Source organism: Hoplias malabaricus, chromosome Y (genome assembly GCF_029633855.1).
Source record: "Hoplias malabaricus isolate fHopMal1 chromosome Y, fHopMal1.hap1, whole genome shotgun sequence".
NCBI classification, from domain to species: domain Eukaryota; kingdom Metazoa; phylum Chordata; class Actinopteri; order Characiformes; family Erythrinidae; genus Hoplias; species Hoplias malabaricus.
This window is the reverse complement of record NC_089820.1, coordinates 60,897,693-60,912,953: the sequence shown is the minus strand read 5'-3', so window position 1 is coordinate 60,912,953 and position 15,261 is coordinate 60,897,693. Positions and strand designations below refer to the sequence as shown.

Below are 15,261 nucleotides of genomic sequence, written 5' to 3'. Positions count from 1 at the left end.
CAAACCAGAGCTTCTACCCCTTGTGCCCTATATGAATGTTCCCTGTAGGAAATGTTCCCTGTAATTCACTTATTTTACAAGACAGAATACCTAAGTTCCCCGACAATAAAAATTAATAACCGTTTAATTACATACTCTGAGCCTGATAAGAGGTTTCTCAGGTGTAAGTGGGTTCCCCAGCCGGTCTCGCTCTGCCTCCTCCAGCATCTCCTCCACCTGAGACAGAAACAAACAAACAAACAAATAGATTAACAAGCAGCTTAAATGGCCAAACAGCAGAGGAAAACGAGATGATTCACTTCCTCCTGTTGACACTGATACTTCAGGCACTTTATCCAAAGCCAAATAACAACAGATGCTTTTTATTTGTTAAAGAACATAAACTGACAGTCTGTGCACATTTCTTGGCCCTTCTACATCAGTAAAACCTCTCAGCTTTTTCAGCAATGAGCTGTTCTTTTGGTTTAGAGAACAATAAGTATAGTCATTTCTGAAGTTTGATGCTGCCCCTCTGGGTGGAAACAAAGGTTTTTCCTCATCAACCTCTGTCTATTTATCCCATATTTTAATTCCTTTTCTACCCAAAAAAACTCACCATGCCCCTGAATGTCCCCGAGAGACTCAGCAGACTACTTCAATAGACTGCTGCCGCTCAAAACATTTCCATCAGTTTTCAAGGTTATCAACTTGTTCATTTGAACAAGACAAAAACAATGAATGATAATTAGAGCATCTTTCCACTTTGCATTCAAAACCAAGAGCTGCTCCAAATGAGAACCAAGAGAACTTCTTCATGTTTGAGCGACTACTGAAAAGGTGTTTTGGGGTCATTTTAAACTACTGTGACTTGAGGTCGTGGCCAAATAGCTTGAGGGTCTCAGGGTCCTGGGTTAGCTCCTCACCTTGCATCACTGTCTAAGAAGACTTTGGTGTGTTATTCCTGTGTCTGTGTGGGTTTCCAACAAATGCTGCTCTAGAGCTGGACGATATGTGCAAAATTTATATCATAATATATTTCTACGTTTTGATCAAAACTATTTAAATGTGATATCAGTATGAACAATAAAAAAGCCACTGAAATACTGCCAAAAACTTGCAACATGACATCAGCATCAAATAACATCATCTTGGCTTAGGCAATATTACTATTTTTAAACTAACTTTAAAATTGAGGGCAGTGAACTGACAACAACGCCCTGTAATGACATTTAGTCACTGACTGATGCTGTAAATCAGGGGTAATTAATTCAAATTCATTAAGGTCCAGTTAGAGAAAAATATCCCAAGAGAAGGTCCAGAACATAATGTATAAGTTTCATTATGATCTGTGCCATATCCTGCATATTTGTAGTCTTGTCGTTATAGCAACATTTTATGTAGTTAACAACTGAATGTTAATTAAAATTACATTTTCAATCCAAATTCCAAAAACTTTATATATAATTATGAATAAGAAATACTCTAAATAAAAAGGCCTTTTCTCATTTCAAGTAAAATGTACAAATAAAAAAATTATTAAAAAAAAAACATATTTCAAATAAAGTCCCTAATAACTTTACTGCTTTTGAATTACCAGCAATCTGATTGGCTTTTATTGCTGAAGGGCGGGACTTAATCAATAAACAGAATCCATGTTCAGTCATAAGAATATTTCAAATGATAACCGTTCCCTTCTTATTAAGTTTTAATAAGGTTTTACCTCACACAACACTGTCGCCCCAAAAGTGTCCCAAAAGAGCTTTTTCATTTTTAAAACACTTAATGGTTTATCAGTTACCAGTCCAGGTCAACAACAACTAACACCCTTCATTTCAAAAGGAATGTTGTTTCCTAAAACATTTGGCCACATGCTCCACACATATATATTCAAAAGCTTAAGGCTGACAATGATAGTCAGGCTACCCATCTACTCCGGACACAGTGGACTGTCAGAGCCGGCAAACTTTGGGTTTGTGTTTAGAGAAAGAACCGAATATTGCAATTTATTTATCAGCAGATCCTCATTAAACACATTCAGTCCAAACCTCACCTGCAAACCTATGCTTTGTTACCCTGGAAACCACCTCACGACAGTTAATATGTGCTACTGATATAGACACGCTGACACATAGACACTCATATACACTGACACACATCCACACACACACCCGCACACAAAGAACATAAAGAAGTACTTCACAAAAGTGTTTTTCTACTGCAGACCTTCAGCTTTTTAAGTCCTTTTCCACAGTGGAGTGTATAAGAGTCTCTCACTCATATATCAACACCAGCTTTCTTTCTTGCCTCAAGTCCTGCCTGAGTGACATAAATAACTGGACAAATAAAACAACAGGGATTCACACATTACTATCTCAAGGATTTATTTCATAGTTGTTTACATTAACTATACACTATATATATCTCTCTAAGAAAATGTACATTTACAGTCACTTTGACATTTTCATGGCCATTGTTTTTCACAGAACAACAAGAAAATGTGCACTTTCCTTCATGGTTATAGTTCAGTGCACCCTTCATGTCCTTGCCTGCTGAAGGATGCAACAGAATAACAGCCCTATTATATTTGAACAGTGAATGTCAGCAAAATAACTAAACCTTGACTAGTCCAATAATGTGTGACTGTCAAAAAACTGCAGATTCATGTTTTTAAATGATAAAATGCATGCACTTTTATTAAAAACCAAACAACATCAAAGTAGAGATTTAAATAATAATGACCTTCAATCAAGGTCAAGCCTTTAAAATGCTTTTAATGTTTTTGTTTTTTAATTTCTGCACAATGTGAGCATCTAAAACTTGGCAATCATGCCTCGTTGGTGGAAGCGCATAAGTTTAGTTCATGTCTCTACTTTAAGTAAATTTTTACAGCAGATTTGTAGAAGTACAGTTTTCCATCTGACAATACCTCCTCCTCCAGTCAGTAGAGTTTTGCCTTGCCACTCAAAGCCAGACCATGTACACCATGTGATTTTTGTTCATCAGGAACATCATTTCTTGACAAAGATTACTTGATAGAAAACATTATTACTGCGTACAGTGAGTTTATCACAGTACTTTATCACATAGACTGACTACAATACTGAATGCCTTTGTTGGTCTTGTGAAACAATCTGAATTGCAAACAAGCTCTTGTAGAACATTCGCTCTTTCATAAGTAGAGCGCTTACTGTATTTAAAAACCTGACACTACAGTGCGAGCAGCTGCTATTTCATGGCAAATTCATAACACATAACATTAGACTGGAATTGGTTTAGATAAGAGGGTTGAACGATTTGAGGAAAATGTCTAATTGGGACTTCCGAGGGTTGCGTCAGGGAGGGCATCCGGCGTAAAAACTGCGCCAGATCGATGGTGTGGATTAAAGAAGAAGAATCTAATTGAGATTTCCAGACTAATATTGTGATTGCAATTTGAATTGCACTGTTTATATAACCAAGACCATCTGGCTTTAAATTTTGAATGCTGATTGTAGAGTCATTTAGTGTCCATGGCCTAAAACAGTTTATAATTTAAATGCAGCCATTTAAATCTTGTTCTTGACAAAGTATGCTATAATTCAGAATGCTACAATTAAAATAGCAGCTCTTGATGTTAAACAAATTGCATCGTTTCACATTGTGATTTAGATATAAAACGATTCATCATTCAGCTCTAATTTGAATAATTCTATTTGTTGTTTGTGTCATTTAGTAGCTTCATAGTCACATCATTTTTACACAAAGCTTAAAAACCAGGGAATGTCTTGTGATGACCATAAAAATGGGTGCAATAAACTTAATTCAGCTTCAGAGATACCGAATGAAACCTAAGGAACAACATTCACGCTGCTGAGTGACATGCCAATAATTGATCATTTAAAATGATACGCATGTCCAAACATTTTTTAAAAAAAATTATAAAAAAAAGTCCCTTAAAGCACTGTTTATTGTGAAATATGGTGACTTTTTTTTTCTTTAATTTCTGAGTATGTCTACAATATACAATAAACCTAAAAGCAATAAACCCACTGTAACCTTCACTTCTTCAGACACAACATATGCGCTGCTTGTTTGAGACAGATCCAGCTGAAAAAGCTGAAACAGAAATCTGTAAAAACATATCTCAACCAAACACTTCACTGTGGCTTACTGTTGCTCATACACAAAGTAAACCTTGACAGTCTTAAATTGGTCCTTCAACAATTTTCTGTCCCAAGGTTGTCTGCAGCGTCTTTCCCATGTCAGTGTTCTTTTCAGATAACAAGGCTTTGAAAAACCACAAGGCGTCAAAGATTGTTGGGTTCCTAAAAGTCAGGTGAATTGTGGTTAGTAGAAAAAAGGAAAGTGCCATGAATGTTTCTCTGAAGGAAAGCTATATAACAACCACTTTTTCCCAGAAAATCTTCCTTCTGAAGGAGATAAGTGAATGGAACAAACCTTTTAAAGCTGATAAACCTAAATGTTCTGTATCGGAGCAATCTGATTAAATGGCAGCTGTGGCTGAAATGTTAGTGAAGTAGGAATGAAACCATAAGACTGTTGATCGAAGCCATGCCATCTGAGGGCTAAAAGGTCATGCACATTAACCATATTGCCCTGTACAATGAGACATTTCTCTGGATTACATTAATCTTTTTACAATACTACGTGAAGTCAATGGTGTAATAGAATGAAATCTTGTGTTGATCAGCTCAAATTTTTATTTATGAGTTCATTTTCAAATATATATTGAATATCATATACCATATTTCCTATGTCCCAGCTTTTTTTGCAGTGTGATTTTCCCCAACATTTCTGGAAATGTTGTTTGAACTCCACTCAATGTTTCAACCTTATGTCTGAGTGATCAAAACATCAGGTCAGATTCAGAAAAAAAACTACCAGGAGAATCATTAAAAAGTCTAGCACATCCTCAAATATCCCCGGAAGCTGTCAGAGCTCCTGAAGTGTGGATGTCAAACTTTCACTATGCACTGTTTTATTAGGAAATGTGTTCAGGATCTTAATTACTTTTCTGGCATAATCTCCATCCTCTAAACTCAGCACATTTCCAATCAACAAACTGTCTGTCTGCTACGGCTTCTGGGGAATATTCTGTAAATTTAACTCAAAGCAAGTTCTTCTTTATAATCCATTTAGTACAGATTTCTGGCTACAGCGAGTAGCATTCATAAACACAGCCACAAACAAATCCATCTGTTGAATACTGTCCTGTTCACTATTATCCTGTGCTTGTATCTTCTCTAATTTTGACTTTGGATAAAACCTGTAACATTAATTGTACATTATTTTCTCTCTCTCATGTAATGTTACAGTTCTGAAAAAAGACAAAAACCTTATATATACTGTGTGCTTTACCTTCTGCTGGCAGAAAGCCTGTATCTTCTGCAAGACATTGGGCATCTCAGGACTAAAGAGGTCAGGGTGGTCAGACAGGGTGATGTCCTCAATCAAAAACTGTCTGACTGTTTGCAGAGGAATTTTCTGGAGGTTCATCTTCCTCCCTTTTACACGCAGCAAACCTATGTGTCTGTAGAAGTGAACAGTAAAGAAAAGAGAAAGCACATAAATCCACTTGCAGTAATAACCACAAAACAGATGTTTCCAAACTAGACATAACAAGTAAACTCTGAAGAAAACCTAAAATAAAATATCCATACAACATCTGATAGACTACCACCATCATAACTCTTAATTCCTAAATATGTTCACAGATATTTATACTTTAGTTCTTAAACTAGACTATTCGTGGCCCAGCAATGTTCCTGAGGTGTTTAAAAACTCCAGCAGCACTGCTGTGTCTGATCCACTTGTACCAATCAACAATGGAAACGTTATTATTGTACAGGTGGGTCACAACAGATACTGAAATCAGTGGTTCATACTTGTGCCATTCACAAATACGTAATACGAAATCAGTTTTCCCTCAATAAATAAATGACAAGACTTGCATGAATATATGACAAAGTTAGAGGTCAAATTCATGTAAATATATAGACAATATACAGCAAAAGGGTCCACAAGCTTTTAAGCACCACAGTAAATGAAATAACTACCTCCAAAGTCTAACCCTGAGCTTAAACATAACCTCAGAAATCAAACTAAATGGTTTTGCCCTTTCAGATTAACACACACACGCACGCGCACACACACGCACACACACACACGCACACACACACGCACACACACACGCACACACACGCACACACACACGCACACACACACGCACACACACACGCACACACACGCACAAACGCACACACACGCACACGCACCATGCTCAGAGTCAGAAAATTCATTTTCTGAGTCATTCATTTTGAGAACAATGACAGTCTGTGCTGTGACAGCCCATTCCCTTCCGTTTTAATAAACACAAAATCCACTCTTCGGAAACTGGGATTGTAATATGTCCACTCTGGACAGGTGTTCTCAGCGCTGCAAATGTGCTATTCTGCACTTTCCTCACAAGCAGCTCATTATGTAAAGCAGCTCCTGTTCCCTCAAAAATGATCTCACGAAGCATACAGCACATTACAATTACATGTGGACGTTATTATTTCATCAGTGTGACCCCCACATCCATATTCTCCCCTTTATTATTATAAATACATTAACATATGTATGTCTTCATTTAAAGGAGCAATAATAATCCCCAGTGATTCTTCTTCATGTCAACAGTCGTTATACTAACACCTCATGGCCTGAATGTAGTTATTCTGTTTACTAACCTGCATTAATCATCTCCAACCAAAAGTGGGGGACCCACACTCTATGGAGCATGACCTGATTCAAGCTTTTTTTGTGTGTGGTAAAAAATGATTTATTTCACCATTAAATAAATAGAGCACTGTGCTTAAATTGATGTTATTTTTATTCCTGCAGCGTGTGTCTGGAGTTCTGTTTTGTAGGAATCTTCTCTTATACAAAGCTCTGTAAAACCACACAGCCGTAAAATGGTTTAATTTTGAAACGCCCACCTCTGCACTTAATTCTACATCACTGTCCAGGCTACTTAAGACACACAGCGGGCATTTCAGCATAAAATCAGAGACACAAATAGAAGAAGCATTTCAGACGTGTCTCTGTGATGAGGCTCTAATGGAATGGAATGGAATCATTAATGTAAATAAATTCTGATTGAAAACAGTTGAAAAACAGTTGATATTTTAGTATCAAACTTAAAAAGTCAAACTTCATCATATTTTCCGGGAATGCTGTTCATCAGTCAGTTCATTGTCTAAACTGCGTATTCAATTTTGCACTGGAGCTAAGGCTACGTGTTTAAACAGAAACAGAAACCAACCAATCAACAAAAAATGTATTATTTTATAAAATTATAATAATAATGAAATGTGCCACTAGTATCTTTGTATAAATTATACATTTTTAATTGGTTGGCTTCTGCCATATTTGTATATACTTGGTACCAGTGGAAATTCTTTATATTATTTACATACACAGGGGTAACTGAAAGACTGGTGCACTGCTTAGCTGAAAAAAATCAGGGATGTTTCAGTGAGATTTCAACTGAAAACACAGCTAAACTTTCCAGCAGTTTGTAGTTGAGGAAGCAAAAACCTTTGATTTATTATTGCGTTAAAGAGTGCATGTATTTTACTTTCAATTTTTAGCTATGACCAGTCTTCACATCCGACATATATCATCAGAGATGAAGTGGTCTACAGGTTATTGAAATAGATCTGTAATCAATAAGTTGATCGAAGGGGAACCAATAAAGCAATCCGCCGTTTCTACACTCACTTTCCACTGACTGTATACGTGGCAGTTTTGTAGCTCAACAATTACAAATCATTGTCAAACCCAGCAGATAAAATGGACAGTGATTGGAGAAACAAGGAGGTGGTGTTAATGTTATGACGGACCTGTGTTATGTTATTTTCGCCAGTGAAAAAGAAAGAACCTCACAATATGTCACGGAGAGGGCAATCAATGCGGAAACGTTTCCACTGTTTATGTCCAAGCCTTGTGAGTTATGCAGGATGGAACAGAACTGAATAATTTGTATTTCATGAGGTGCTAATTGCAAAAGCCAATTATAAGCTTCCAAAACACCTGCGGCTTTTAATGAGAGCTGCTCTAATGGCCAACGAGCCACAGTGGCTGTGTTTGTCAACCAGGAATCAGACAACATTTACTTACCACTGAGTAATTAGCTGATAATCAAATGGCCTCCAATACAGACAGGCTACTTTTGTAAAACCCAACTGAACACCTCTGGACACAAAGGCTACCACGGAGAGCCGCACAGGCTTTAATATCAGCATATAAGACATACAGTATGGATTCTGTGTATTCATATAAAGGTCACTGATTCAATGAGTGGGTCTATACGTTGCCGGCAGTGTTCAGGGGCCCATATTTCCATCCTTTTAAAGATTATATGACAAGCAATCCTCACAAACACTGGCAGTAGGGCTTGGCACAGTTTGGTGATGTTAGTGAACATGAAAATGTCATAAAAGAGCACTTTAGCCACAGTTTGGTTTCTGACCTGCACCTGTCAACTGTGATTGTAATTGTGAAACTGGAAAAAAATATATTTGTCGCTTATTAAATAGCCAAAGCCTTCTGTGTGAAGTTAACCTACAAGTGAGTGTTTCTGTAGACTACACTAAAATATATTCAATTATTTTATGTCAATTCTTTTATAAGAATCTGTTGATCTGTTAATCAGGGTTTTTTTTATTTTTTTTAATTAAAAGGTTCATTTTGAAACCGCTTCACATTATCACATTGATAAGAAAAATAAGTAATACATATAAAAAACATATAAAAATAAGCAAAGTGCATGTAAGAATTCTACTGAGAGTCAAGCTTCGTGATGAAGCCCTTCTTACATTTTTTAAATATTTTGCTTTAAAAACAGGGACTATTTATTGAAGATAAGGGTTTCTTCAAACCCTGGGTCTCAAACCTGGGGTGGGTTGTGTGCTAAAACAAGTAAATATGGGGCGCAGAAATTATAATTTAAAAATACATTTTAACAGGCACATAAACACAAATAGAGCATGTACACAAACCCCGGTTTGTGCAGCTGCTGCTAATCTATGGTTAAGGGTGATCCCCATTTCTTATTTTTACCAGAAACCCTAGTTTTAGAGTGTCATCTTTGGAATGGAGTTATGCTTGTTATGAAGAAATGTGTTATAATAGATTAAAGCTTGTTATTGTAGTTTTTGAAGGAGAAAATACTGACATTTGATGTTTTATTCAGTCACTTGTGCAGTGATTTTCAAGGGATACATAACACTCTGTTAGAAGTGTGCCTCAGAAAAATCTCATTTTCAAAGTCTATACCTAACCCTACACTTAGCCCTACCCCACTTTCCCAACAAGAATTCAGACACCGTTCTCCTATGGAAAATGGAGGGTTAGAGCTCCACTGTGGTGTTATAAATCCAGAGTAAGATGAACTGTTTGTGTTGTGTGTCGCGACAAATATCATGTAAAAATGTGGGTCACGTGAAAAAAAAAAAAAAATCCAAACGTAGAGCAGCAGAACTGTGTTTCCCTGTGCCACCTGTAATGTGTGTGCAGAGCTGCCTACTTTTTCACAGCTTCTCCCGGAGACAGAGAGGTGACGACAGAGCTGCCAGGCTGAGTGACATAGAAGAGCTGCTGCTCGTTTCTGCTCGGTGTGATTTTACATTCATGTTCATGTCCCCACACCACCAGGTCCAGAAAATCGTCCAAAAACTGCTCAGGGATGTAGTTAGTGGCCCCGTGTTTACTCCTGCACACAAAGACACACACACACACACACACACACATTGAAGCAGCAGTTTATGGCACAAAGAAGTATTTTAATGAACTGTACAAATTTGCTCTATCTCTGGAGTCCAACAGCTTGCATAATGTGTCAGGGGTTAAATGAAAATTAAAATGGAAAAAAGTGGACAAAGACATAGACAAAATCCGGTCTTAGAGATCCCTAATCAGCAGGGTACACCGACTCACTCATTATCTGTGTTTTAGCATTGCATTCGTCAGTGTCAGAAATACAAGCAGGTTTATAAGTCTACCTGAGATGAATAAAACAGTAATTAAACTGTCCAACTGTTATTCCCATTATAAACTGGGGTGTGATGCTTAGTAATTATTAATTATAAATCTGTGCTGCTGTCAAAATGAAAAATGTAGAGAGAGAGGGAAGAAATATGCACCTGTTTTGATGGATGACGAATAAATTGAACCAGTTTTCTTCATCCTCTCGGGGGCGGAGCATAGTCACCTGGTTGTTTACAAACATTCGGTACAGCCGCTCATCTGGGATAGAACCTGGAAAACAGAAAGTTTTTTGTTTTTGTTTTATTTTTTAAGATTTGAAAGAAAGGGGGCGGCACGGTGGCGCAGCAGGTAGGTGTCGCAGTCACACAGCTCCAGGAGCCTTGAGGTTGTGGGTTCGATTCCCACTCCGGGTGACTGTCTGTGAGGAGTTGGTGTATTCTCCCTGTGTCTGCGTGGGTTTCCTCCAGGTGACTGTCTCTGAGGAGTTGGTGTGTTCTCCCTGTGTCTGCATGGGTTTCCTCCAGGTGACTGTCTGTGAGGAGTTGGTGTGTTCTCCCTGTGTCTGCATGGGTTTCCTCCGGGTGACTGTCTGTGAGGAGTTGGTGTGTTCTCCCTGTGTCTGCATGGGTTTCCTCCGGGTGACTGTCTGTGAGGAGTTGGTGTGTTCTCTCTGTGTCTGCATGGGTTTCCTCCGGGTGCTCCGGTTTCCTCCCACAGTCCAAAAACAAACGTGGGTAGGTGGATTGGTTGGTAGGCCTTGCGCCCAATGATTCCAGGTAGGCTCTGAACCCACCACAGCCCTGAACTGGATAAGGGTTACAGACAATGAATGAATGAATGAATGAAAGAAAGGGGAAGCAATTATTTAAATCTGCTGCTGACATAGCAGCATAACTGAACATGATTGGAGGAGTGAGACTGAGTGAGTGAGTGAGTAATAAGTCATATCCATGAGATCTAAAACTACCGGTTCTACCAGGACAATTTTATCAATACAAAGAGTCAATACAGGTCAATAATAAATATCCTCTAATATCAGTCGTGCTCCTGATAAATATCATTTGCAAACGTAAAAGATGACGGCCTTCTGGAAAAACACTCCCATCATTTTGGAAATTCGTTTACCTGTGAATTTAAGGCTATTATTTTTTTGCAGAGGTCTCTAAAAGGCAGACGGTGACTAATCGAACTTGAGCCTGTAACACACAAACTACTGAGAAATACTTCATTTTAAACCGAGAGTTTATTTTAAACAGTGTATATTTTCTAGACTTTTCGGTACTCAGTCAAGGATTTGTTGTAGGGACTCGTTATTTTCCATTTTAGTTAATTTTTTTGTTGTTGTTATTGTTTTTTTTCTCTTAAAACTGTCATTAATGAAATGCCACTCAAAAGTTTAGCACGTCAGAGAAGTCACTTTAACCATTTCAGTCCCAAAACCTGGATGCATTACTATAAATAACCATTCACGACCTTGTGCCCATTATCAGCCGGGCAACGTGTGGCTCTCTCCCACTTGCAATAGTGAAATAAGAATAAAGGTACTGTTCACTAAAAAAATAATTAACCTTCTAAAAGGGCGCGGAGAAAAAAATGTCCACAATTTTTTCCAAAAAAGCTGAATTTCAAATAGTGCCTCAAGCGATACACCCATCCTAGGAACTCTCACACTCGTTACAGAGAGCTCGAGGCTCTGTTGCTCTGGGTTTTCTGAAGGTTGTCACAGTTGAATGTCACTGACCACGGCAGAGAGTCCAAACTGACTGCTGAGGTCTTATACAGTGAGATAAAGCCATGAGTCCTGGGGTTGGCTAAGGAATGAAGGAACGAGATCTGCCTAGCTCATATTACTAGCACACACACACACACACACACACACATATGCATTTACACACGTTTTTTCATCTTCCTCATTTTTTAAAAGTCAATATGGCAAAGTAATAATGATAATGAAATAATGTGGTGTACATGCCTAGATTCACCCCTCATAAGAGCTCCCACATCTTATACAACGTCACGTACACACACATTGTACATAGAAAAGTAACTGCACATGAAACTAACTCACCTTTATGCCAAGCCTGTGTTTAGAGGCTATAACCTCTAGAAATGCATTATCCACAGCAAAGGACCTACGTCTAATACATTGGTATGAGCTGGAGATCTGTGATCAACAACTAATCATCTAATATCACTAATAATTATGTGTCTGTATGCCATCAAACCCTCAAGCCAAGGCTCCACACTTTTGTAAAAGCCTTGATAGAATAGCTGAGGTTGTTGCTACAGCAAAGGAGGGACAAAGTCCTGATTAAAGGCGACATACGCTTGTAGTTAATGTGGTTAATAACAGATACATTCTGCTTAAATCTGCATTTCAAGTTCAATGTTCTAGAAATGTGGAATGTGACTTTTTTATTTGTTACAATGATACTTTTTTTTTTGTTACACTGCCAAAAAACCTTACACACCCACACACCTCTCTCTCCAGATTCACTCCTCTGCAAACACACTTTCATGTCACAAAGTCCTGTCAACCTCAGAGGAGTCCCTCAGGCAAGGAAAGCCCACAGAGAGAGAGAGAGAAAGAGAGAGAGAGAGAAAGAGAGAGAGAAAGAGAGAGAGAGAGAGAAAGAAAGATATAGAGAGAGAAAGAAGGAGAGGAAAAAAAGAGTGTGAGAATGAACAATAAGTTTTATCTGGGTGAGCTCCCTGTTTTTACATTTGCACATGGTGTACTTACAAACCCACAGACTGTGAAACAAACCCACCCCTTCTGTTTATTTTTTTTGTGGACTTCCTAAATCAGAAAACATGGAATAATCAAGTGCAAAGACTTTCATTTATCCAGCGTCGTCATTGGAGTATCTCCAATCACAGCACAGGACATTCACATCGTTCACTCCTGGGAACTCAGAGTCGGGGTAAACAGTGGATCACTGTCATTTTAAAAAAGCAGATGCTCAAAACCAGTCATTCTGAAAAGAGCTCATTGAACAGGTTGAGAACGTTGCTATGTTGCTGTGCTGTTTGAACAAAGCACGTCACAAAAACTTCATTGAGACCTTGGAGAACACCTGTATGATGGGTCTCTTTTAAAACGAGAGAAAGGATTACATAATCTTAAGAAATACAAAGCACACAAGAAAAACAACTAAACTTTGTGAGTGATTTGTTTTTCAAAAAACATGGAGGACAAATAAAAATCTACTAATGAACAGAAAACAATCTGGAGACTTTAAAAGCAAAGCTAAAGCTAAGCTAAGGCTAAAGCTAAAGAGTCAGTTGACTTTTTCAATCATTCTGAGTCTGACCCAGTAGTGTACAAATGAGATCCAATCAACTGGGGCACTGTCCAGGCCTTGAGCCAATCAGAACAGGCTCTGCCCCTCCACCCACTGCCCAGAAGGCTTCACACGTACGGGAAGTAAAAAACTGTCAAGCCCGTTAACCCCTGGAGATAATGAGTTAAAATGTCAGAAAACTCTTAGCTCAGCACTGCAGAAACTGCACTATGTAACTTTTGGGGAAGGTTAGGAACCCCCAACACCCCCCCCCCTTAATTTCATGACAGTGCTGTGAAACTGAATTACACTCTGCATCTCCCCAGGAGCAAGAATACCAAATCTTACCTCGTGTTCATTTAAAACCGGCTTCTCTAAGAACACCCACACACTGTTCGTAGAGCAGACCTGTACAAGACCGGTGAGGTCAGCTTATCTTTTATTCTGGCCACCATGGCTCAAGGCCCAAAGCTTCCATTTCCCACTCCACCTCTGTGAAAAAAGAGGGCATCTCTAATGGGAAGAAAGTTCAAATAAGCGACTCTAAGGACACTGAGACAGTTATGACCACAGTCAATGGAAAAAGCTCGGGTGAGTGAAACCTGTGTGAATTTCAGGAGTCATTAAATCAACTCAAAGAGACAGCAGAGAAAGAGAGATCCATTGAAGACACTCCTCAGGGGGGAATGCTCATTTGGTATAAATCAGGGCTGAGTCATTTTAAAGGCACAATAAAAAGAGAAAACATGGTTAAAAGTAACTAAGCAGACCATCTCAACACCTAAAACATATTCCTCTGTGTAATATACTGATCAATATATTGTTTAGCTTTGTCACTGCGAATTGCCCATACAGGACTGTGTGGTGTGTTCTCCCTGTGTCTGCGTGGGTTTCCTCTGGGTGACTGTCTGTGAGGAGTGTGGTGTGTTCTCCCTGTGTCTGCGTGGGTTTCCTCTGGGTGACTGTCTGTGAGGAGTGTGGTGTGTTCTCCCTGTGTCTGCGTGGGTTTCCTCCGGGTGACTGTCTGTGAGGAGTGTAGTGTGTTCTCCCTGTGTCTGCGTGGGTTTCCTCTGGGTGACTGTCTGTGAGGAGTGTGGTGTGTTCTCCCTGTGTCTGCGTGGGTTTCCTCCGGGTGACTGTCTGTGAGGAGTGTAGTGTGTTCTCCCCGTGTCTGCGTGGGTTTCCTCCGGGTGACTGTCTGTGAGGAGTGTGGTGTGTTCTCCCTGTGTCTGCGTGGGTTTCCTCCGGGTGACTGTCTGTGAGGAGTGTGGTGTGTTCTCCCTGTGTCTGCGTGGGTTTCCTCCGGGTGACTGTCTGTGAGGAGTGTGGTGTGTTCTCCCTGTGTCTGCGTGGGTTTCCTCCGGGTGAAAAACAGCCGCCCCCTCCAGGGTGTGTTCCTGCTTTGCGCCCAGTAATTCTGGGTAGGCTCCTGACCCACCGCAAACCTGAATTGGATAAGGGTTACGGACATGAATACATGATGTTGAAGCTTTCTTAATTTAATGCTCTGTTTAATCATGAGTACAGAGATGTAACTTCCTGTATGTCATTTTTTCCCAACAACATGCATCTGTACACAGCAATTCTCCAGTGTTAAATCAACACTATTAGTGTTAACTTAACACGGACAGTGCTAAATTATTATACTAATAGTGTTAATTTAAGACTAATAGTGTTGATTTAACACTGGAGAATTTACTGTGTAATACATCTTCCCAGCCCTTATTTCAATGAAGGAATATTCCCAAACGTAGGTAGTGAATTTGAATTTAGTCACGTCCAAGTAAAGCAACCCTATTTTACCAGCACAAGAGATAAAACTTCTATAACAGGAAAAATATTCATATTCCCTCTGTCAACACTCATGGGAACCTGCTGCAGCTCTGCTGAATCCTGGGTCTGTACAACGTGAATGAACAGCTGAGGGGACTCCTTTAGTCATCTCACACAGCTCAGCTCTGGGCAGGAG

At 39.1% G+C, this 15,261-nt stretch overlaps 1 protein-coding gene across 3 annotated transcripts in view; it reads right to left on the bottom strand.

Moving 5' to 3' along the window:
* LOC136679012 (double-strand break repair protein MRE11-like) overlaps positions 1–15,261 on the bottom strand; it is a 58,958-nt gene that overhangs the window by 28,046 nt on the left and 15,651 nt on the right. For all 3 annotated transcript variants that reach the window (XR_010796516.1, XM_066657263.1, XM_066657262.1), the window contains exons 7-10: positions 10,164–10,278; positions 9,548–9,733; positions 5,338–5,509; positions 136–216 (exon numbers count right to left, since the gene is read on the bottom strand). Coding sequence is in view for 2 of the 3 variants with exons in the window: in XM_066657263.1 (XP_066513360.1) it covers positions 136–216; positions 5,338–5,509; positions 9,548–9,733; positions 10,164–10,278 (554 nt within the window). In the remaining variant the exon portion in view is untranslated. The remainder of the gene's footprint in view (positions 1–135; positions 217–5,337; positions 5,510–9,547; positions 9,734–10,163; positions 10,279–15,261) is intronic.